Source organism: Solanum tuberosum, unplaced genomic scaffold (genome assembly GCF_000226075.1).
Source record: "Solanum tuberosum cultivar DM 1-3 516 R44 unplaced genomic scaffold, SolTub_3.0 scf00058, whole genome shotgun sequence".
Taxonomy (NCBI): domain Eukaryota; kingdom Viridiplantae; phylum Streptophyta; class Magnoliopsida; order Solanales; family Solanaceae; genus Solanum; species Solanum tuberosum.
The window spans coordinates 1,509,153-1,533,538 of NW_006238982.1; the positions used below are offsets into that span (position 1 = coordinate 1,509,153).

General features: G+C 36.6%; 1 protein-coding gene across 1 annotated transcript in view; it reads left to right on the plus strand.

Moving 5' to 3' along the window:
- The window catches only part of LOC102588118 (conserved oligomeric Golgi complex subunit 3), a 40,522-nt gene extending 16,476 nt beyond the window's left edge, over positions 1 to 24,046 (plus strand). Inside the window, exons 16-26 of the mRNA XM_006344495.2 lie at positions 2,773 to 2,992; positions 4,545 to 4,631; positions 5,301 to 5,417; positions 5,498 to 5,530; positions 5,662 to 5,748; positions 5,826 to 5,888; positions 8,611 to 8,727; positions 14,639 to 14,731; positions 16,267 to 16,389; positions 16,608 to 16,708; positions 23,437 to 24,046. Coding sequence (XP_006344557.1) covers positions 2,773 to 2,992; positions 4,545 to 4,631; positions 5,301 to 5,417; positions 5,498 to 5,530; positions 5,662 to 5,748; positions 5,826 to 5,888; positions 8,611 to 8,727; positions 14,639 to 14,731; positions 16,267 to 16,389; positions 16,608 to 16,708; positions 23,437 to 23,569 — 1,174 coding nt within the window. The 3' untranslated portion in view covers positions 23,570 to 24,046. The remainder of the gene's footprint in view (positions 1 to 2,772; positions 2,993 to 4,544; positions 4,632 to 5,300; positions 5,418 to 5,497; positions 5,531 to 5,661; positions 5,749 to 5,825; positions 5,889 to 8,610; positions 8,728 to 14,638; positions 14,732 to 16,266; positions 16,390 to 16,607; positions 16,709 to 23,436) is intronic.
- Positions 24,047 to 24,386: the final 340 nt, after the last annotated feature.

Sequence of the window (24,386 nt, forward strand, 5' to 3'; positions counted from 1 at the left end):
AAAGTAGTCACCGGAATGATAGCACGGTGCTACACAAATCAGATATGAGAAAGTAGTCACCGGAATGATGGCACGGTGCTACACAAATTAGATATAAGAAAGTAGTCACTAGAATGATGCATGGTGACCCAACTTTTGCTAACATAATCGTTGGCCACGGGCAGCATATATGGATAATAGCTACCCGCCGGCAGCGGAAGCTCTTTGATTGTTTACCAAGATTGTAGAGGCTCTGATACCATGTGAGAAATATAGGAAAAGAATATTATTGAATTGTTGTTGTGTCTACATTGAGACCCTATTTATAGACACTACAATACAATCCTTTACTAAGTAGGATACTATTTAGTATTCCTATTTCTATTTCTATTCCTATTCCTATTCTAATAGGATTGTATAAACCTATTCTTATTCTAATAGGATTGTATAAACCTATTCTTATTCTAATAGGATTGTATAAACCTATTCCTATTCTAACAAAAATATTTCAAGATTAAGATTTGAATGATTCAGATCTAAAAAACAAACGGACTTAATGATTGAGATATGAATGGTTAAGATTAAGACCATCATTAGATGCAAACAAATGAGGCCTAAGGAAACCTAATTGTTGTCAGTTACTACGTGTGATGTGTTTCTTTGTGATATGCTGACTTCTCTCACTATTTGGGGCTTCCAGTCATTCCCCCATGCAATGTTTAGGGGAGTGCAAAGCGGTAAAAAGCGACAAGGTCCCGCTTCACGCTTTAAGTGAAGCGCTCACTTCATTGAAATGAAGCCCAATTTAAAAGAAAAAAGACCAAAATATATAAGAAAAAAATCATATTAAAAACTAAATAAAGGTTCCCCTTGATTTGCCTTGTCACAAAACAGACATACAATTGTTATACTATTGGTCTCACCAACTTTTTTCCCATATTTTCATCCCGGGTTAGCCATTTTACATCGCGGATAAGATTTGAGAAAAACAATCAACATTATTTTTTTATCATTATTAAGAAAAAATTCAACATTTTAGTCATTGTTAAGAAACAAAACAATTCAGCAATATATATTTAATCACTGAGGAAAAAAAATTCGGTAACATATAATTTAAATAATCAAAGCTATACATGGCAAAGGAAAACCAAGTAATGAAAAGAGTAGCAAAAAAGAAGAAAATCCTAGGCTAGCAGTGTCACTGCACCAGAATGAAGAAGAAAGAAGAAAGAAGAAAGAAGAAGAACACGAAGAAAGAAAAGAGAAAAGGTACTGGAAGGAAAGAGTACACTGAAACCTTACTATTCTAATTTCTTAAGGATTAGGCAAGTCGCACCTTATTTTATTCTTTAAAATCGACCACTTGCTAATTAAAAAAATAAAAGCGCTGCTTTTCTCGTTTCACCGCTTCTGGTCGCATCACGCTTCAAGCCCAGAAGCGGCCACTTCTTTTCACATGCCTCGTTTCAGCTGGCTGAAGCGCTGAACTCTCGCTTCGCTTTGCAACACTGCTTAAAGCAATGAAGCGCTTGCTTTCCTGAACACTTCCCCCATGGGTGATATATGAAACGAGATGTCCATTATACCTGTACCTTTCTTTTGGCTCATAAATTTTCTTTTTTCCTTCTCTGGGTATTTTAACTTACATGTATGTCCTTCCTGATTGTGGGGCAGAGAGACATAAAGCCTTGCGCTTTTATCATTCAAAATTTGACCTAGAATATAAGCTTTACCATTTTTATAGTTTTTCTTGTCAAGTTAATGTGATTAGATAAAATCAATGGAGGGAGTTACGGTTACTGACAGTCAAATCTAATGGCAGATTTGTAGAGGGGTGGGCCCATTATCCATCGAGTTTAGAAGGCTGTGATTGGTCCAAAGGGCGGGTCACAGACCGATTTCTCGGTTATCAAAAAAAAAAAAAAAAATCTAATGGCAGATTTCAGTGGTAGTAAGTTTAATCAGCAGTGAAACATGTACCTTTTATATATAAAAAGGTAATGGAACGTGTTATTTGGTTCACTTGATAACATTACTTTTATCTTTGCTCCATTCTAGTAATCGGAGATATGCAATCAGATATTCTCTGCCTCCTGCATTCTCAAGCTATATTTCTACTTGCCTCCTTTATTCATAAATAATCTTATTTATGTAGTCCATGAGAAGTTATGTTTTTGAGCTTATGTCCTCTGCATAACATTATATGAATATTCTGTGCATAGCATCTAAATCCATGTGCTCCTGTCCCATCTCTCAGTTGGTCCAGTTACAGCAGTTTAATGAAGCGTTGACACATTATACTCCCTCCATCCTATTTTAGGTTACGGTGTTTGCTGAGCACGGAGTTTAAAAAAGAAAGGGACTTTTGAAACTTGTGGTCTATAACAGATCCACTTAGTGTACCCTTGAGCTGAGGGTCTTTCGGAAACAGCCTCTCTACCTCCACGAGGTAGTGGTAAGGTCTGCGTTCACTCTACCTTCCCCCGACCCCACTTAGTGGGATTTCATTGGGTATGTTGTTGTTGTTGTTGTGGTCTGTTACATTTGTGTGACAATAAATAATATCATTAAGGGTAAAAATGTAAGTTTAAAGTTAAATAGTTTCCAAAAAGGAAAAGTTGTCATTCTTTTGTGGATAGACTAAAAAGGAAAATGTGTTGCATAAAATGGGACAAAGGAAGTATTATCTATATGCCCCTGAAGCTGCTGGAACTTGAGCTTTGTTTTTTTTGATGATAAGTAACTTGATCTCTATGTCTCTTAAGGTTACAATTACCTCCCTACCAACTGCAGGTGTACTTTCCTCTATGATACATTGCGTCCTAAACTTATTCACGAAACAAACCTGGATGTTCTTTGTGAACTGGTTGATATCCTCAAAGTTGAAGTTCTAGGAGAACAACTGAGCAGACGGGGGGAGTCATTGGCTGGGCTACGTCCAACGCTGGACAGGATTCTAGCAGATGTTCACGAGCGATTAACTTTTCGTGCTCGCACCTATATCCGTGATGAGGTAACATCCCAAGTATTGCTCGGGCATTTTATTTAAATGCTGTTTGGCGACTTATCTGTTACTCGGACATGAGATAATATTATCACTTAATCAGCACCCTCATGGATAGATGAATAGTGCCAAAATTAGTTACTGGATAAATTAGGCCTTCTTTTCCTGTTGCATTGATTTTGGTTAAAGATGGAACATTCATTTATTTGCAAACATAAGCAGGTTTTATCTCATGGTATATACTATATACTGTTGCTCATAGCTTAGCTTTTCTCTTTATTGTTCTCTTAGCTGCACTATCTTCCATTGTTGTGATATGTAGTACCTTCAAACAGAATCACCCATTAGTGAAAGTGAGGAATTCTTCATTGGAGTTTGAAGCACTTATATTTTCCATTCTTTCTTATGATCGGCTTATCATGATAACTTACTCGAAAGTTGACTCTTGCGCGGTGGAAGGAATATGCTTTGTGGCAGACTTCTGACAGTTGGACATATCCAAGAGGCTCTCGAGTGAATTATACCAATTTATGTGATGTTGAGTAACCTTTTGGAATTTGAATCTAGTATGTACTTCATCCTTTTCTGAAATACTTAGTTTCACTTAGAGCCCGTTTGGATTGCCTTAAAAAAAGTAGCTTTTAAGTCAAAAACAAAAAGTCAAACTTAAATGACTTTTAAGTCAAAAAATAAAAAGTAGGAGGAGACCTACTTTTGGTTTTGAACTTATGTGAAGTCATTTTAAACTTATTTTAAGCTATTTTTAATATTGCCAAACACTTCCTAACTCATTTTAAGTTATTTTTATATTTGCCAAACACTTCAAGTAGTCAAAAACTGTCTTAAAAGTAGGTTTGACCAACTTTTAAGCCAATCCAAACACCCTCTTAGTGTTGGAGATACATAGGAAAAATGAAAATTTTAGAAGGTTGTAGATTATAGTTTCTCTTTTTTTATAGCCTAGAATAATTTTATAAAAAGGCACCATGATTGTGCTACCTAGGTACAAAAAGAGCACCCAACATGTGATTTATTTACAAGTTTATGGAAAAATATGGGCCTATGCATCATTACGAGGAAACTCTTTCGTGTTTACCTTATTTTTGGTACTGTTGATTTGATATTTGTTCAATGTTCATTCGGTTCCCGAGCTAATCTTTTCTCCTTCCTGCCATATTTCCATTTTCTACTCCGTGCATCGTTTGTTTGGATTAATAATGCAAAGTGGTATGAGCTTCAATGTTGTATAACGTTCGCTTGAGATGTGTTTAAATGAGAAACATGGTCAGTGATGATTCATATAGCTGGCCCCAACTAGTTTGGAGTGAGGTGTAGTAGTTGTTGCTAGGAGTTTCAATGGATTTGTATGGAGATGAAAAATGTCGTCTATTAAATATGATAAGTTGGGATTGATAAGAGAAGGAATTAGACCATATAAGTTGGGATGGCTGGAGTAAGGAGCACACATGTATGTTTGGTTTCTGTATGCTTGAACTTCCTCACAAGTAACCAGTGGTCTACAAATAATTTGGTCTGCTTTCTTTCCCTGCTTTGTTTTCAGATTGCAAATTACCTTCCTTCAGACGAGGATCTGGATTACCCTAAAAAGTTGGAGCAATCTGTTTCAGCAGAACTGGATTCACCATCTGTAAGTGCCAAACTCTTTGTCCTGTGACGGGTATTCAGCTGACTTCTGTAACATATATCTTTAGAGGAAGTAAGGGCTAGTATAGCTTTTATCTTTATCTTTTTTTTGGGGGGGTCTTTGTAATTTTTTGGTGTAGAAGTTTGCATTCTCTTATGGAGGTTGCAGTTTGATATATGGAGGTTCTGTAAATTAATATCTTGCTCAAGGGTGTGAACCGACTCTTTTTGACCTGTGATTCTAGTTGGGTGACATATATTGCACAGTACAAAGCAAGCCATATTAAAGTTAAAGGTTAAAAATTGGAATCAGAGGTCTGATGGAATTTGTATATTAAAATTCTTCTCTTATAAGAAAGAGTTTTAGGATTTCTATTAGTATAGACTATAGATCTTTTAATTGGTTATTTTATTTTCAATAGGTCAAGTGTGCTGCTTTAGAAACCTTCTCAAAGACTTGGTGTATATTAATAAAATTGTTTTAGAATAGAATAAGTTGATTTATGCTGATTTATGTAACTTGAATTTGTTTTTTTGCTGATACTTTTCCTGCCTCTTTTCTGTTAAACATGATTTTCTGCGATTTAGCACCATATTTTATGTCTCCTTAGTTTTTTTTTCTTTTGCTACTTTGCACCATATTCTCTGATTCCTTATTTTAAATTTGGTGCAGACTGAACAAATCCAAGATGTTTCTGGAACCTGGTATCCTCCCCTGGAGAAAACCGTATCATGTCTATCAAAACTGTACTGTTCTCTAGAATCAGCTGTTTTTACTGGATTAGCTCAGGTAAGCAGTTACTTTTGCTATCAATGTCCCTTCTAATCGTAGCCAGATGTTACTGAAACCTTACTCTTTTTCTTTCTCAGGAAGCTGTAGAGTTCTGCTCATTATCCATTCAAGTAAGTTTCTTTAGTTGAAGTTCATGTATTTGACTTTTCTGCTGATTATGCTGTTAAAATTTGTAATGTGTATCATTCGTAATTTTTGTTCAATATGCTGTTTGTTATTGCTGAACTTCTAATTCCTTCAGAAAGCTAGCAAACTTATTGGCAAAAGATCGTCATCAATGGATGCACAACTTTTCCTAATAAAGCATCTACTCATCCTGAGGGAGCAGGTAGGTTTCTCTTACTTGCTTTTGAAATTCCTAGTTCTTGTCATGGCTGCAGGATTCTAACTTAAGGTGCCTTCCAGATTGCCCCATTCGACATAGAATTTTCAGTCACGCATAAGGAGCTTGATTTTTCGCACTTGTTGGTGAGTATTGAGTATCTACTATTTATGCTGGTATTCATTTCTTCATTGTCCATCACTTCTCTGCTGCAGATGTATTTTCCTTTGATAATTACATTATCTGATTTGGAGAAGAGGCTCTGTTTGGATATTTTTCCAGTTTGTTATAAAGGCAGGGTTTACTCTCCTCACTATTCAATATAGACTGAAATCATCTTTTATGGAATCAGGAAGAAATGGAAAGTTGACTTCAGTGAATTCACACTAAGTAACCCTAACCCATTTGATCTCTGTTGTCAAGTTTGGAACCCTTGTCTCCTTCACAATTTCCCTGATTTAATCCTTATGGTAACTCTGGGTGACACTGCTCATAAATGAATGCTGCATCAGGACAGTTATGTGTTGAGAGTTAATTTTTCCCTTCCTTGTCAGTAAAATTGAAGCACAAGTCATTTCCAATCAAAATCTTGGTCAACTTGGAGTCAAACTTACAAATTGCTTCCTTCACAATTTTTGACTGAGTCAGATAGTGCGAATGCTCAAGTAACAGACTATCCCATGTATAAGATTCTGATCCTATCCAGGATTGTGAAGACAGTGGTGTACTTGTATGTATACAATGTCAAGCTGTAGATGAATAGTTCTCAGGTACCAAATGCAGGGAAGATTGGGGGGTTGTAGGGTAAGGCCATTCCAAACAGAGGTGCCTCCCAATCTCCCTGAAGATCCTGTCACCAAAAAGGAAAATAATCTCCGAAGTCCAAATGATGTAGCTGGAGTAAAGATCTTGCTCTGGTATGAAAAAATAATTGTCTATCCTACACATAGGCTGGAGACACATTCTTGTCCAATAATATTCTCGTATTTCCTTCAAACCAAATGCATCATACGATTCCAAACATTGCTTTTCTCCATAAAGTTTTGGTCTTGCTAGAATATTCCAAAACCCAAAAATTGATGCAAAGAACATGCTTAGATGACTTGTCAGCTGAAGAATATCTTCTCTCTGACATGAATTTCGAGGAATGACTTAAAACTCCCAAAAACATCTCTTTCTACACTACAAAACAGCTGTAAAACTGTGGAACATGTTTTTATGTATTCTGGGAGTGTGCTGGGTGATGCCTAAGACCACTAAAGGTTTGCTGATCAGTTGGAAAGAGACTGGGAGAAGAGAAGCAGATGAGGACTGGTGGGATCTGATCCCAACCTGCATTTGGTTGACTTTGTGGAAGGAAAGAAATACAAGATGCTTTGAAGACGAGATTAACAACATTCAGAAAATCAAAAACTGCCTTAGTTTGCTTTATTTTTGGTGTAAACAGGATATGGTTGAGGGAAATAGAACTTTTTGTTGATTTTGTAGGAAATATGTTAGGACACATGGATTAGTGTCTATGTTTTTTGCCTTGCCCAGAAGGGTTGCAACTGATTCATTCTCATCAATTTTTGGATGATGAGTTTGGCTATTATTGAATATAAAGATACCTTTTTGCCTCAAAAAAAAACAAGCTTATATGACAACAGTATACATGCTGCACCAAAGATGCTGAATGATCTCTGCCACAATTCTCAACAATTGAACAATGTGAAAATAAATGAAAATGAGAACGACTCAAAGTGTATAACCCCCATTATTGTGGAACTCATCAAAGGCTTCCATGAGCCCATGTTAAAGTATTCCAATACATCTGAGAAAAGGTCATCATAACCTAACAACAAAAAAGATTGTCCAAAATCCTCGGTGCTAAGCTTTGGTCTAATGGTAAGATGTGTAGTGCGTGATATGTGGGTTAGGCGCACACTAAGGGTTCAAACCATGCTGCATATGAGAACCGTCTGGTATTTAAGTGGAGAAAGGTAGAGGAGCATGCTCATTATCTATTGATACTTTCCCCTACGGCTCTATTTAGATCCCTAGAGCTGCGAGGAAGGTGTGTTTCTTTGTATGGTTGGCGGGAAGTGTGTGATCTTAAAAGCGAAAAATTTGAGGAAGATGAGGATCACCTATGTTAGTTGGTGCTTTATGTGTAAGAGTGCAGGAGAAAAACAACGTGGCTAATTGGTTATGGAGGGTGACCCTCAGGCCTCAACTTGTTTAAGATGCAATGGGTGATGCCGGACACAGTGAAGGAGGCATGACAAAGTTGAATGCCGGGCACAATGAAGGAGGCTTTACTAAGTTGGACTCATAGGAGGGGGAACAGAAGCTCAAGGGCATGGAGTGTTGCCCCTTTGGTAATCATGTGGGTCATTTGGAAAGGGAGAAATAGGAGGGCATTCAAAGGGGTGGAGCAAGGCTTTGTATAATTGCAGAGTAGTGTTTCTTTTGGTGTACTTTCGAGGTTCCTATTTGCATTGAGGATTGGATCTCTTTTGTTGAGAACCATATTTTGATGTAGGTTCTGTTCTTTTGATATACGGGTCGTATACGAGGTTTTCCCCCCATTTGTTAACAAAATGATTACCTTCTCAAAAAAATAATTCTATAGTGGAATGGACCATCAGTATAAGCCTTCAAATCTGAGCTTTGAGCCGTGCGTAACTGATCCTCAGGGATTTCTCGGTTATAATCAAAAGATTGTCTAATCTCATCTCAAGGCCATTGACTATCTCCTATTCTGTAGTGGAAGGGACCATCAGTTTAAGCCTTCAAATCTCATGCTTACATGTGCCCAATTTCTTAACTTTAGATTAATGTTTGATTGACTGTTAGATTGTAAGATTTTCTTTTATAAATTTCCAGGAGCATCTGAGGCGGATTCTAAGGGGTCAGGCATCAATCTTTGACTGGTCGAGATCAACTTCATTAGCTAGAACTTTATCTCCACGAGTTTTGGAAAGCCAAATTGACGCCAAGAAGGTATTTGCTCCACTAGTTTACAGTAGTTTTCAGCTTTTTGTATTAATGGATTGTAGTTATTTTTATTTAGCTCTCTCGTCTCATCAAAAAAGATTAATCTTCATGCATTTTGGGTGACTCTTCTGTATAAACAATCACCACTTAAATAATCAATCTATACCTAAATTCCAAACTTGTTATTATCAACAGTAGTCATAATTTGACAACTTTTTTTCTAACTATTTACCTGCATCACACTCCTAGTTTATCCGTACTTGGGACCGGTTATGCTTGCTCAAGAGGTTATTTCACATAGGTGAATTATGGTATAGAGAAGTGTTCACGGAAATTCATTAATCAATATAATCTTCAACCTGTTGCAAAATCATTTCACTTTTTTGGTCTGCAATCTGTTCCTTAGTTCTTTGCTTACTGATACCATAGATTGGTAAACAATTGGAGGATATTGAATAAGATACTTGATGTCGAATACCATAGTTCATTCACAATCCAAATTAAAAAGAAAAAAAGAAGACATCTAGGAAGCATGTATTCTCAAGCTCTGAACAGTGAGTGGCAATACATTGTACACTCTAGTGAGTGTCCCTTCAAGAGCTCTGTCAATCCTTGTTTAGCAGTAGCTGACTTATTCATGTTGATAATGATTAATGAGGTCTGAGAACCCTTGATTTAAGACCTTTTTAAATTGATAGATTGTTATTGGCCACATGTTCAGAAAATATGTGCTCCCTTATTCTGGAGTTCTGGTACCACTCTGATCTTCCCATTTTTGCTCTGTTGGGACTGTTTGTAAACTAACTCCTTTTGTAAGTTCTTTTGATATCTAAGCACCCTTTTAGCTCTAGTTCCCATTTTCGAGTCCCTCCCATACATTTTACGTGTAAATCCCCGAAAGATACCTCATGAGTGTAACTACCCTTTAAATTTTACAAGTTTATTTGGCTAAAGCAATGATGCTTGAGAGCTTCTCCAAGCGTTGGTTCAACATTGAAGGTCTAATTCTGTTGACAGCTTCAGATTCTTTTTCTAAACAAAAAGAATTGGCGCTTGGGTCATGGTTGAGATAATACCTAATTGTTGAAAATTGCTTTTAGTTACTAATTACTTTAGTAATTTTTTTTTAGCAAAATTAGTTGCCACGTTTTTAGGATGATTTAAATTTTAAATTTCTATTAGGTTTTGTTTAGTTGTTGAGATATTTTAGGTTGTTTGAATTTTAAATTATGCAAATATTGTGTTTCAAGTTGGCTATTTAAAGCCCTCCTATACTTAATAAAATTACTGAGAGACATTTTCAACCCTTTTCTGCTGCCCCATCTTTTAAGCGAAAGCCAACAGTGGATCTGTGAGTTCTTCTAAAGAACTATTTTCAACCCATTTTTAATCCGTCAAGGCAAAATTTTCAACTCACTTTTAACCTTCAGGGCTGTTTTCAATCCACTTTAAACCTGTTAGGACTATTTTTAACCCATTTTCAACCCGTGCTTATTTTCAACGCACAAGCTATTTTCAACTATGGCAAGCAACAATCTTTCTTTCAATGCCTCACAAATTTTCACCAATGAAAACTATCAGATTTGGTTCGTGAAAATGAAATCATATTTTGAAACTTGTGATTTATGGAATGATGTAATGGAAGAACGATCCTTACAAACACTTATTCCAAATCTTATCAATGTAGAAGTTCAAGCATTTTCATAAAAGCTTTCGGTCAAGACAAAGTTAGTGAGGGTGTTTTTTAAGCACAAAACCAAAAGCAGAAAAATAATAATAAGAAAATTATGTTACATAAGTCTAAGTTGCGTGGACTCTTCACTTTCAATGCCGCACCGCTGTTGGATTCTCCAAAAATACACTACTTTTGGCGAATTCGACAAGCACCCCTTGACATTTTTGAAGAGTCCGAGCAACATAGATGAAAGTGTGCAAGTTCAACATGCCCAAAACAATCCTCAAGCACAAACAATAGAAGAAAAAATTGAGGAGCAACTTTCTAAAATTGCAACAACTGAAGCAGAGGAGTGTTGAAAAATGCTTTTAGTTGTTTCAGTAATTTTCTTTTAGCAAAATAAGTTGCAAGTTTTAGGATGATTTAAATTTCAAATTTCTATTAGGTTTTGTTTAGTTGTTGAGATATTTTAGGTTGTTTGAACTTTAAATTATGCAGATATTGTGTTAGTTGGCTATTTGAAACTTTTTTTGCTGAAGAAATTAATGAGAGACAATTTCAACCCTTTTTTTCTGCACTATCTCTTAAAAATACCAACATATATGTTATATAGTTGTTATGTTCTAGCCCTTTCTTAGAGTGATAAGATAGCCTATGCAAGATGTTTCTTCTAATTAACAGAGTATCATTTATTAACTTTCGTGGGTCCTTTTTTTCCCTATATAAATCTTAACCGTGGTTTTGATTCGGTGTTTTTGGGGTTGTCTTAATGATGCACGGACTTCTATTGACTCTTCCAATTTAGCAGGTGAGTATCATGTATGCCTTTATGAAAACATTTTGGGCCTCTTTTGTCCCATAGAAACCCTTACTAGTTCAATTCACTTGGGGTGCGGTATGGTCCTTATTGTTTTCTTTTATTATTATTAGATAAGGTAAAGGTTTCATTAAAGGAAGTACCAAGGAGGTAAACAGAAAATTAGAAGTTCCTGGATAGCTGTATTGTACCAGTTACATCCCAAAAAACCTATAAATTTCATAAGCTGATCTAAGCTATCTACTATATCTTACACCAAAAGTGTAAATTTTGAAGACATCTCTTCTTATAAAAGCTAGGTGGCTCCTTTGGTTCTAAAAAAATCATCTATTATTTCTTTCCAGCCAATGGTCCAAAAGATACCAAGTGGGTTTCTTACTTATTTTTTTGTGTTCTTACGTAAGTAAAAAATATTATATATAATCTAGACAAATACTATGGAAGGTGGGGGTAGGGCTGTGATGTGGTGGGGGCGGGGGCTATGAGGATGGGGTAGAGATGAGGTGTGTTGGAGGGCGTGGAGGACACAATAAGCATGAAATGTCACTTGTAGAATCTGTTTTCCCTACTTCCACTTGGAAAGTCATTTTTCCTTTTTTTTTAGGAATTTATTTTCCTAGAAAAACTATTTTACCAAAAATTCTGACTAACCGAACATGAAAAATTGGTAATCCTCCATACTGAACAGTGAACACACCCATAGTCTTCCAGATTTTCTTCAGATTTTTCCTGACTTTCTGAGTTTGCCAACATATCAGCAAATCTTTCACATTCCTTGGCTTCAACCAATGCACTCCACTTGTGTTCAGAGAAAGATCCCATATTTTGCTGTATATGGCTGCAAAGCAGAAAGAGATGTTCTCCAAATTCCTGGGACTTCTCCAAAACCATCTGCTGCACAAATGAATTCCTCTTCTTTGCAACATGTCCTGAGTTAAGCATGCTCCCTAGGTTGCAATCCAACCAAAACAGGCAACTTTAAGAGGTTCTAAGGACTTCCACGACATTTTCCAATGCCAATGCAAGTCCCATTGGCCTATTTGGCTCTGCATTAAACTATAACAACTCTTTACTGAAAATTTGCCATCCTCACCAGCAATCCAAATCTGTGAATCCACCCTGTTATCATCAAGGAACCCAGGTTCCAAAAAGGATAAAAGCTGACACTTTTATCAACCTCTCTACTATCATTGCATATTTCTACTATGGAATTTTAAAATTCACACCTAATCCCCCACCTTCCTTATCTTTTATAAGCTCCTGCAACTTCACCGGATGAGCTTTTTTCTTTCCATCATGCCCTTTCTTGGGAACTTGCTTCTCATGGAATTCATCTTCCTTTCTACACAACCAGGGATGGAAAAAAAGTGACATTCACATGCTTAATTTTCTGACCTTGGGTAAATTCTATCTGGACAGGTGTTTCTAGGATGCCGTTCAGTTCCATTTCTTCTTTAGATTTGTTTTTTTGGCATAATACATAAACGTTCCCTTTAACTTGGCCTCAATTGGCATCTATGCCCTCCAACTTTGGGTGTGGACTAGACACTTAAACTTGTATAAAGTTGAACAAGTAGATACATATGTCATATGTGGCATAATACACATACGATGCTTATTTCAGAATATTTATAGCATCCTTTTTATTATAAATCCATTTATTCTTCTTTAGAATTTTTTGAGTTCATTCATTGGACTCATGTGTCTACTTATTCAATTTTATGCAAGCTTAGGTGCTTACTTGTCCACCCTAAGTTGGAAGACATAGATGCCACCGAGGCCAAGTTAAAGGGCACATTTATGTATTATGCCTTTGTATTTTCTTGTTCTTTTCATGTCAATTTTCTTAGTCATTCATGAGCTTCACAATCTTTCTTTTGATAAATCAAATAAATTATCAATTTATGCCAAATTGGAGTTCCATCAAACATTATTGGTGAAATTCCTAGATGCATCCATTACAACAAATTTGTGAATGCACAAGATCATGCAAAGGTCTTAAAATTGGTTTCGGACTGGTATTCTATCCCAATTATTCTGTTAAGGCAATTTTATTTCTTCACATTTGTTCTATGGCAAATAAAATCACTTAGAGGTTTGGAGACCAACCTTGGAGTCTAAATTATTCAAGTTAATCAGGCCAAGACTAAATACTTAGAATGCAAATTCAGTGATGTGATGCATGAGGCTAATGTAGAAGTGCGGCTTTATACATAGGCCATCCAAAAGAGAGGTAGTTTCAAGTATCTTGGGTCTATTATCCAGGGAAATGGGGAGATTGAAGAGGCTTCGCTCACCATATTGATGTAGGGTGAATGAAATGGAAGCTCGCATTCGGAGTCTTGTGTGATAAAAATGTGCCACCTAAACTTAAATGTAAAGTCTACAGAGTGGTGGTTAGACTAGCTATGTTGTATGGGGCAGAGTGTTGGTCAGTCAATAATTCTAACCTTCCAAAGATGAAAGTGGCGGAGATGAGGATGTTGCGATGGCTGTGCTGGTATACTAGGAGATATGAGATTAAAAATGAGGATATTCAAGACCAGGTGTCGGAAGCAAGGTTGAGATGGTTAGGGCATGCGATGAGGAGATCCATGGATGCCTTATTGCAAAGGTGTGAGAGGTTGGCTATAGATCGATTCACGAGAGATAGAGGTAGACCAAAGAAGTATTGAGAAGAAGTGATAAGATAGGATGTTGTAGTGTCAGCTTACCGAGGACATGATCTTTGATAGAAAGGTGTTGAGGAGGACACAAATTAGGGTAGAAGGTTAGTAGGTAGGAGTGCATCCATACTTGTAGGTAGGAGTGCATTGTCTTGTTTCCCTTACCAGTGGTTGTTGTACTACTCTTGTAGTTTCTTGTTATTCGATTTTTTTTACTATCTATGGTTTCGTGTAGTTTGACTATAGTAATTATTTTATGGTAGTACTGTTCTGCTACTATCTATTGTTTTTGTTACTATCTATTGTCTCTTGTACTTCCATCAAGTCTTTTTCTGAACTGTTTTTGCCTTGAGCCGAGGGTCTATTGGAAGCAACCTCTCTCTACCTCACCTCTAAGGTAGAGGTAAGGTTTACGTACACTCTACGAATCTACCCTCCTTCCCCAGGCACCACTTGGTGGGACTACACTAGATATGTTGTAATTTTTGTAGTTAGGTACAGGTGGAAGGGTAGTAAAACGGGTTTATGTCCTCTTTGTCCAGTTATGCTTGATGATTTGTTATCCTTCCCTTCTTATTTTACCATCTGCTTGCCCTCTTCCTTTTCTTTGTAACAAGGGTATTGACATTTACATGGAAAGATGTAACCTTATCAACCCTCATCCCGGGAAAAAGTTGGGCAGGGTGAAAAGATGGCTATATGAATGGTGAATACAAAATTTTTAGAAGTTCAATTTGTAAAAAGCTTCTTTGAATGCAGGAATTGGAGAAAAGCCTGAAAACTACTTGCGAGGAGTTCATTATGTCAGTTACTAAGTTAGTTGTGGAACCATTGCTTTCTTTTGTGACAAAGGTTAGTATTGTTTTCAATTTTCATCTTTTGTTCTCTTCTTTATTTGTAGGAGCAATCTTTCAACATTTTCAACTTTGTTCTTTTAATAATTAACGATTTCTGTCGGGGTACCTTCTCTTCTCCTTGGCTTTTTTACTTTCTCTTTCTTTTTTCATGAGCCAAAGGCCTATAAGAAACAATCTCTCTGCCTCCCAAGGTCTGTGTGCACTCTAACCTAACCTCCCCAGACCCCATTTGTCGGATTAACATTGGGTGTGTTGTTGTACCTTTTCTTCTCCTGATGAAGAACATTTTCTCCATCCCATGTAATCTTATTCATTATAAGTGTAACTTTGAACTATTTATAAATAATTAATCGAGTTCTCATCAACTTTTAAGTGCTCTTCGGGTTTACCTAAACTTAAAGAGGAAAAGGAGGTTGAGGGATTTGTGGAAGTGGTGGATGGGCTGAGTGGATAGTATACTGATGTCAATAATTGGGGGCAACTGTCAAAAACACTTGTTCCGAAGGAATTGTTACATGTGGTGGCTCTAGCATTGGGCAAAGAATTGGGAAATGAGGAATTCAAATGGAAGGGAGGAACATCCTCAACCTATAGCAATCATCGAAGGGAGAAGAAGTTAACAAAATGACCCAGGAATAAATATTTTAACTTCGGAAGTCTAGTAGATTTATGTGAAGTTGAACCCCTTACATGATGTAGAACAAGTGTCAAGTGGACGTGGTGGTGCAGCAAGTCTTGACACAACTTTGAGAAGAGGAATTAGGTGGTGACAGAGTGGAGGGGAAACATAGTGGTGTATGGAAGGAGGAATAGGGGTAGGGGAAAGGAAAGGAGGGGTAGGAGGTGAGGATAGGGGGAAATAAAAGATGTGGTCAATGGATATTAGGATAAATAGTTGTAAAACGAGAGGGATGAGTGACTCGAACAAAAGGGTCATCATCAAGATAGGCATAAGAGAATGGGGGTAAATTTACACTATTTTTAGAAACTGAAATGGCGGTGTCAGGTAGTATTGTGAGAAGTGTGTTAAGGTGGTAGGGACGAATGTTGGAGGAATAATACCTATATGGGATGAGAGGAAATTATATGATGCTGATTCCTTACTAGACAACATAAAATCCTTGTAAAATGAAATAGGACATACTTCTGCTTTTTTGGAATCTGTAAATATGGCTACCATCAGTGTCTTTTTGCTGATTTTCAATACAATGCGACCCTCTATTTTACAAAAACCTTAAGTGATTTAATTAGCACAATTGTACTCGACATTGTTGGGTTTTGCATTGGGTGGTAGTGGTATGGCCCCACACTGTCCCTATGGTGAATCAATTTCATTGTTATTTGACCTGAGACGTATTACTGATGGACATGGGAAGAAGTAATAGGACTTGTAATCAGAGGTCTAAATGTGGTTGTGAGCTCAAGTGTAAGAGTCGAAAACTGATTTTTTTAATGCCTTTGCAGATTTGTTGATTTCCTTATGAATATTCATTTTTAAGATTTTAACTAGTCGGTATGAAATGTCTATAGGTTACGGCTGTTAAAGTTGCATTATCTGGTAGTCAAAATAAAAAACTGGAGTCTGGGATTGCGAAACCACTCAAGGAGCATGCTTTTGCTTCACCAGAAAAGATTGCCGAGCTCCTTCAGAAGGTAAACAGATAGATAAGCTTATTTTTTCTTGAATTAAAGAAAACACCTTTGCGCAACACTGATTTTGTTTTACACAAATTGCTGAATCAACCAAAATAACCAAACCAATCAATTATACTGGTTTTAAATCAACAAACATCATGCCTGCTGATCTTTTGTTATTCAATCAGTGTTTCCCTCTCTTTCGATTTATATGCTGATCCATTTATTTGGCACAGGTCAACACAGCAATGGATGAAGATTTACCTAGGGTGTTGGTAAAAATGAGGCTCTATCTGCAGAATTCATCGACACGTGCAATACTTTTCAAACCCATTAAGTAAGATCTTTTGTGCAGTTATAGCGTAATAGAACTTATTTAGTTTGTTTATCTTTTAAATCTTTATACTTGTGAGAAGTAAAGGCACAGGAACATATTATTGAGTTGTGTAAACCACATTACTACAATGAGCCCATACGTTACAGTACTTTTACATGTAAGACATATATACCAAGATTGTTATAGATTTACTAATATGAGGACCAGTGAGGGACTAGGTGAAAATACGTGCAAGATGATTATTTGATTTCACAAACTTGTAACAGTATCTCCCAAGAGCTAAGTTGCTCGGACTCGGTTGCGGGTGTCGGATACGGGTGCAGATCTAGAGGTTGGATCCTCTATGATTTTAATTTTAAGATTTGGGGGTATGAATCTAGTTATAGATACAAGTGTGGGGATTCTGCTAAAAATAATTCAAATATCTTTTAAGTAGAGTTATAAAATATGTCGGAATTATGGTCGACTATTTGGAAGGAAAGGAATGCACTACCTTTTGAGAGCAAGTTTGAGTATGATTATTATTAAGTACAAATGCACCTCCTTACTATTTTTTTTAGGTGTAACATGACTATTACAAATCATATAGAAACCATTGTAGACTTCTTGAGTTAATTGCACTTCGACAATGATATTGATTTGGAAATATCTTTAAAGCACCGTCTGATTGCAAACTTATTAGTACAAATATCTTTTGATGATAAAAAAAGATAAACCTAAATTATGATTTCACCCTCTCTTTTGTTTTGATTTTAGAAATCATTTTATCTGTGTCAAATTTCTCTATCTATTTTGGTTAAAGTATCCAAAATTGATTGATCATATCCGGTACATATCCCTCACGCACACCATGTCGTGTCGACACGAGTCTGACATCGAAAGTGAGGAGTCTGTGCAACTTAGCAGCCTGAGAGTATTTCTTTTTCTCGGATGAAGTGACATTCAATCTTAATGTGTTCAATCCTCCAACGGAACATCAGATTTGGCACAATATTAAAGGTAGTTTGATCATCACATACAAGTTCCATTTGATTGATTTCTTCAAATTTCATTTCTCTGAGCAACTGTTTCATCCAAACTAGATCGAGTAACCATACTTAAGTTCTTACTTTTCCAAGACATAATTTTACTCAGAAAATATCTAAAGCATACTTCCGTTGTGATATAACAATATGTGACCTAGACAGGAACGACCTCAATACTCAAAAAATCTTCAATCTTCCCAAATCCTTAGTCTGGAAGTGCTGAAAGAGATGTTGCTTCAAACTGGTGATACCGTCCTGATCATTGCTAGTATTAGCAATATTGTTAACATAAACCACCAAATAAATACACTGATTGAGAGTCGAATGTCAATAAAACACAGAGTAATCAGCTTCACTACAAGTCATGCCGAACAATTGGATAAATGTGTTAAGACTTACCGAACCAGGCATGTGGAGACGGTTTGAAACGATATACAAGAGCACTAGATTCCACCTAAGCAATAAAATTAGGTGGTTACTCCATATAAACCTCATCTTCAAGGTCGCCGTGGAGAAAAAAACACTTTTAATGTCTAGCTGATAAAGAGTCAATGATACACAACCATGGAAAGAAATAAACAGACCTATTCTATCTCAGCCACGAGGGAGAAGTATCGCTGTAATCAAAGCCCAAATATCCAAGTACACCATGACAACAAGGTGAGCCTCAAGTTGATCAACTTGTCATCTGGACCAACTTTGATTGCATAAACCCAACGATAACCAACAATAGATTTATATAAGGGAAGATAAACAAGCTCCTAAGTGCCACTTGCATGCAGTGCGGACATCTTGTCAATCATGGCCTCTCACCATTCTGGATGAGAAAGTGCTTCACCTGTAGACTCAAAGATGAAAATAGATGATGATACAAAGGCATAATGGGATGATGACACTCGATGATAACTTAAAAATGTATAGTCGGGGTTAGTATTACAAGTGGATTGTATAAAGTGTAATCGATTGGCTAGGAAGAGACAAGTCCGTGGTAGGTGCATGGTCTGTTGCAGGACTTGAATCATCTTGAGCTCGATGCTTGACACAGATGACAATGATAAGTCGGGAAAAGTTGATATAGGACCTTAGAGATATGAGGATGATCAAAAGAAGACGTAAAGGCCGAGACTTATAAAATGTGGCTTGTGGCTGTCAGGATTCTTAGTGAAGGATCGAGTCACACGATAATCTGAATCAGTTGACTTCGACTTTCCCTTGTCTTTGTTCGAATTCCTAGATTAACCTATTTTGTATATAACTTCAGCTTGTTGAAGGGAGGCAAAAAGCTTAGAGTTTAATAGAAGAGAGAACCCTGATTTCTTGGTTTTCTTTTTTTAGTTAAAATACGACTTAATGATTTATTGATCATAAACCCCTTTAAATAGGAGTTTTATTACAACAATATGTAAGTCTAATCCTTATGAAAGTAGGAAACATAAATCCTATTCCATATTAATAACTATAGCTTAACCTAATTCTTATGAGCTATGAAACATAAATTCTATTCTATAATAATAAAGAAAGCTACTAAAAATATAATTAAATACTTGATTTAATTGGCTTCCAACGCTGCCACAACATCCCCCCCCCCCACCCACGACGTTGAAAGAGTTTGTCCTTAGGCCTGACTTTTATGGCAATCATCCAGATCTTCTAGAATAGTGTTGTCAGCTGAATCATCCAATTCCAGCCAGAAAAGTCGTTTGCACCGGTGAATGGCTGAATATTGTTCGTCACAATTATAGCATAATCCCTTAGCTCTTCTTTGCCATTTCTGCATGCATTAATCGCTTGACAAAAGGGGTTTGGTTGCTGTATTGGGTATTGCTCGAGGTAAATGAGTCGACTAAACTAGTAGCAGATTTTTTCGAGTTTATTGTTCTGCCAAGACTTGTCAGGACTGCTGCCATGCCCCCTTGCTAATATTACTTACTTTTTGCCGTTGTTTTTGTTCTAAAGCCCTGGATACACTTATGGCCATTAATAAGTCAGATGGTGCACATCCAATCTGATTGAATCATCCAACCCTGCCATAAATATTCATACGTGCAAGTGTTTTGGAATAAGCTCATCAGCCCTAGGAAGCATTTCTTGATATTGACGTTGATAAATTTCAACTGTACCAGTCCGCCGTTGCGTGACAAATTCACCCTCTGGGTTGCTATTTTCAGGAGATCCAAATCGTTGGAAACAACGTTTCTGAAATTTTTGCCAACTCATTGGACCCTTTGCTCGTTTAAGTTTATCATAATTGTGTTTCTCCCAACATGTGAAACCTAGCTACTCCAACCTTTTCTGCTTCCATTGTATGTTGATTTCAAAAAATTGTTCACAACGATATGCCCAAATTGGTGGGTCGTTGCCTCGTTTGTGCCGTAATAAGTAGAAAAATCCATCCTTGTATACCTTGGTACTATCGAATGGGAATTACCATTTGTTGGATGATTTTGATCATCCAGTTGAATAGGCAGTGTGTTGCCTCTAGTAGGAGGATTTGTTGGTCTATCTGTCGTTGGGGCGCTACTCGACTGAGTTCCTTGGGTTGTTGGTTTTGTGGAGCCAATTCTCAAGTCAGAAAATTATTCTTGAATTAATGTTACCTTTCTTAAAAAAACTATTCTTGAATGATTTGGACAACTCTTTTGTCGAGGCATTATTCCATTACTGTAAGTTTAGAGTCCATTAATGTTTCTGTGATTGCCTGTTCTTGGAATCTAGAATTGATCTCATTGCCCATAGTGTCAGGCTCTGATACCATATTGTTAGAATTCTTAGAGAAGGATTGAGTCGCAGGGTGATGAACAAGAAAATCTAAATCAATTGACTTCAACTTTCCCTTGCCTTTGTTCGAATTCCTAGATCGACCTATTTTGTATATAACTTAAGCTCGTTAAAAACAGGCTGAAACCTTTGGAGACGTTTAGTGTGAGGTATAAAATATAATAATCACCGAATAAAATGCAGGATTATTTTATCTTGCATTTGGTTTGAGGTATTTAGTAATCCTTGGATTATTTATCTCATCATTTATATCTTAGTGATGGGATAAGTTATCTCATGAACATGGTGGAATAACTTATCCCGAGATAATTAATTCCAGGATAACTTATTCCCAACCAAACGACCCCTTAGAGTTCAATGGAAGAGAGTAGGAAGTCTTATTATAACAACGGAAAAGAGTCATATTTACCCTTGTACTCTTATATATTTATCCTCCGTGATACTTTTTTGATATATTTGCCCTTGCCATCCAACTTTAGGTACATATTTGCCCTGGGACAGTTTAGTATCATGTTACCATTTTTATCATCTTTCGTGGCGCTTACATGTCTCGTTCATGGATATATTTTAATTAATTAATTAATAATTTACTTCCTATTTAATAGTTTACCCGACCCACTTAATAAAATCTAATCTACCCAATTTAAAAACCCAGTAACCATCCTCTCAGTAAGGAGAGCAGTTGAGGCGTATGTAAGCAGAGAAAAAGCAATGTTACTACCATGCACTGATTGGAGCAGTGGAGGAACTAATGACACAAAGGCTAAGAGAAAAAAGAAGCAGAGATGGAGTAAGCAGCGCGGCGAAACACCGAACTAGAGGCGCGTGCAATGCAATTGAGCGCAAAGGCTCAGGCTTGGCAAGCAAGGGCGAGAGCACACGAAGTAACGACAACGACACTTCAAGCACAACTGCAACACGCGATGGAACGATGGCATCGAAGGTTGTAACGAGAGAGACGACGACGAATCGGAGGATGCTGAATCAGCGTAAATTGACCCAGACCGAGTTGTTGAGTTGACCGGCGGGCCGAGTTGCAAATTAGGTGGATAAATTATTAAATAGGAATTAAATTTATAATTATAATGAAAACATATCCATGTAGGAGCCACGTTAGTGCCACGTAGATAAAAGTGGTGACATCATACTAACTGTCCAAGGGCAAATATATCAAAAAAGTATGACGAAGGGTAAATATAGCTCTTTTCTTAGAGTACAAGGGCAAATATGATCCTTTTCCATTACAATAGTAGGAAGTCTAATCCTTAGAAAGTAGGAAACCTAAATTCTATTCCAAACTAATAACTATAGCTTAACTTAATCCTTATGAAGCGAAGAAACATAAATCCTATTCTAGAATAATAAAGAAAGCTACTCAGAAAATAATTAAATACTTAATTCAATTAGCTTCCAATGCATCCACAACAGTGACACATTAGCTGACATAAGTTACCAACAAAGATTTGGTGAGTAGCAACGATACCCCTTTTGAACCCGAAAATAACCAAGAAAGACACATTTGAGACCTCGGAGGTTAGTTTATCTTTTCTAGGGGCTAAGTTATGAACATAAATGTGCTCTCAAAAACTCGAGGTGGAAGAGAGTACAGAGGTAACCAAGTAGACAATATTGAATAAGGAATACGATTCATGAGAAAAGTGTGATCAGTCTCAATGAGGTACCTCTCTTCCTCTCAGCTACCCTATTCTGCCAAGGGGTGTATGAATAAGATATCTGATGAACAATTCCATGGTGAGCCATAACTGCTGAAACTGAGAGAATAAGTATTTTAAGGCATTATCACTATGAAAAGTACGAAAAAAAAACCTCAAATTGATGATGTATTTCAACACAAAATCTCTTGAATGTAGAAAATAACTTTCAAATGATCTTTCATTAAAAAAATCTATGTACATCTTGAATAATCATCAATGACAAGCTAATGACATAACAACACCCTAAGGTTGAACCATCTCTACTATGCTCCCAACTATTAGAATGAATTAATGAAAAAATAGTGCACGACTCTGAGCACTATGTGGAAAGATAGTGTGGGTGTGTTTTCAAAGTTGACACGACTCACAATCTAATGTGGATAGACCAGACAAACTAGGCACTATAAACTCGGTGTTCCAAATGTTTGGAGGATCTATAATTAGACATGTTGTGGAAGAATTAGGAGAGGCAAGGTAATAGAGGCCGTGAGATTCATCTCTTAAGCCAATCGTCTGTCTTGTTCAGTGGTCTTGTATAACAAAAGAATCATCAAGAAATATTATGTCATAATATAGGGCACAAGTCACACGACTGGCAGATACAAGATTAAAAGGACAACCAAGAACATAAAGAGTAGAGTTTAGAGTGACAAAGGATAAATATTAACTTGTTCAACTCATTTTGCTTTTGGTTAGATCCCATTGGCTAAAGTAACAACACAGTGAGACAGAGAATAAATAATATTTGAAAAAAGTGATTTATCACTGAAAATATGGTTAGAAACGCTGGAGTCCATGACCCACGGTCCAAGGGTATTAGCCTGTGAAACACATGCTGAAGTGTTAGGCATAATCTTGTTCATTCCCTAATGAGAGACAACTTGTTGAAATTTTTGTCCCAGATTCCTTTTCATTATGTATTTATGGTTGCAATAAGCTACAGCCTCTGCATAGGTGGCGTGCCAGAAAATTTAACTGATGACGTTGGCTTTCTACAAGAATGGTGTAATTATTAAGGAAATATAAAAACAGCACATTTATTTAAATTCTGTGGATTAAAGTCAAAGCATTAAGGAAATATACAAACAACACATTTATTTAATTTCCGTGTGTAAAGGTCATGCTTTGTATTGTTGCAAATTCTGTATTTTGTACTTCTTTATCATTTAAAAGATTCTGAGCCTGAAATTCCGTTTTCATATTTGTGCAGGACTAATATATTGGAAGCACACGTTCAAGTGCTATCCCTTCTGAAAAAAGAATATACACCTGAGGATAGACAAGACCTTGTCAAGATGGTTTCAATGCAGGATTTGGAAGCTAAACTTGATAAGCTTCTGTAATGAGCTTCCGTTATAGAAACTTACATCGAGTGGTGGAGGTTCCGGGAACTTTGTGGCATGGAGGAAGGTTTTAACCCAGTTCAATTCATATACATCGATCCTACGGTGATTATAGATCATACATGTAAAGCTTTATTGAAGGAACAACTTAAAGTGTTGGCTTCCGGATTTGTCGTTATCAGAAAAATTTCCCATTGATTCCATCAGGCTGTTAACAGAACTCCAATGCATCACTCTTGTTGCTGTGGTAACATTCAATTCACGATGGTAGCTAGTAAGTAATTTGAAGTTTTAGGCTTTGCGCTATTGGTGTCAGATTTTGGGTTTTCATTACCTTCGTATTTCGAAATTCTTGTTGTACCCCAGATTTTACCGCTGCTTGGTTAATTTTACTACTCCCCTCCGTTCCGTTTTACTTTGATTGTTATAGTCTGACTTGACACAAAACTTAATTAAAAAATGAAAACATTTGACACATGATCTTAAACATATTATAATATTTGTGGGTGCTATTACTTTTTTTGAAACTTGTGATCTTTAAACACGTTAGTAATATTCGTGTAGCTGTAAAATAAGCTTTTTGATAAGCTGGGACATGGAAGTAAAAAACCCTAACCTTTAAACCCTACCTTTCTTTTGTAATGGAATTAAGCATTTTGTGATGTTGGATAATTGAGTTCGGAGCTGAAAGGACAATTTTTCTAATCATAATTTTCAGAGGAGTAACAGAAACCATGAGGAAACAAGTGAGGACACATGATCCAGTGTTCCCTCTTCTTCCCAGCATGGTTCCATACATAGATTCAAATGCCTTCTT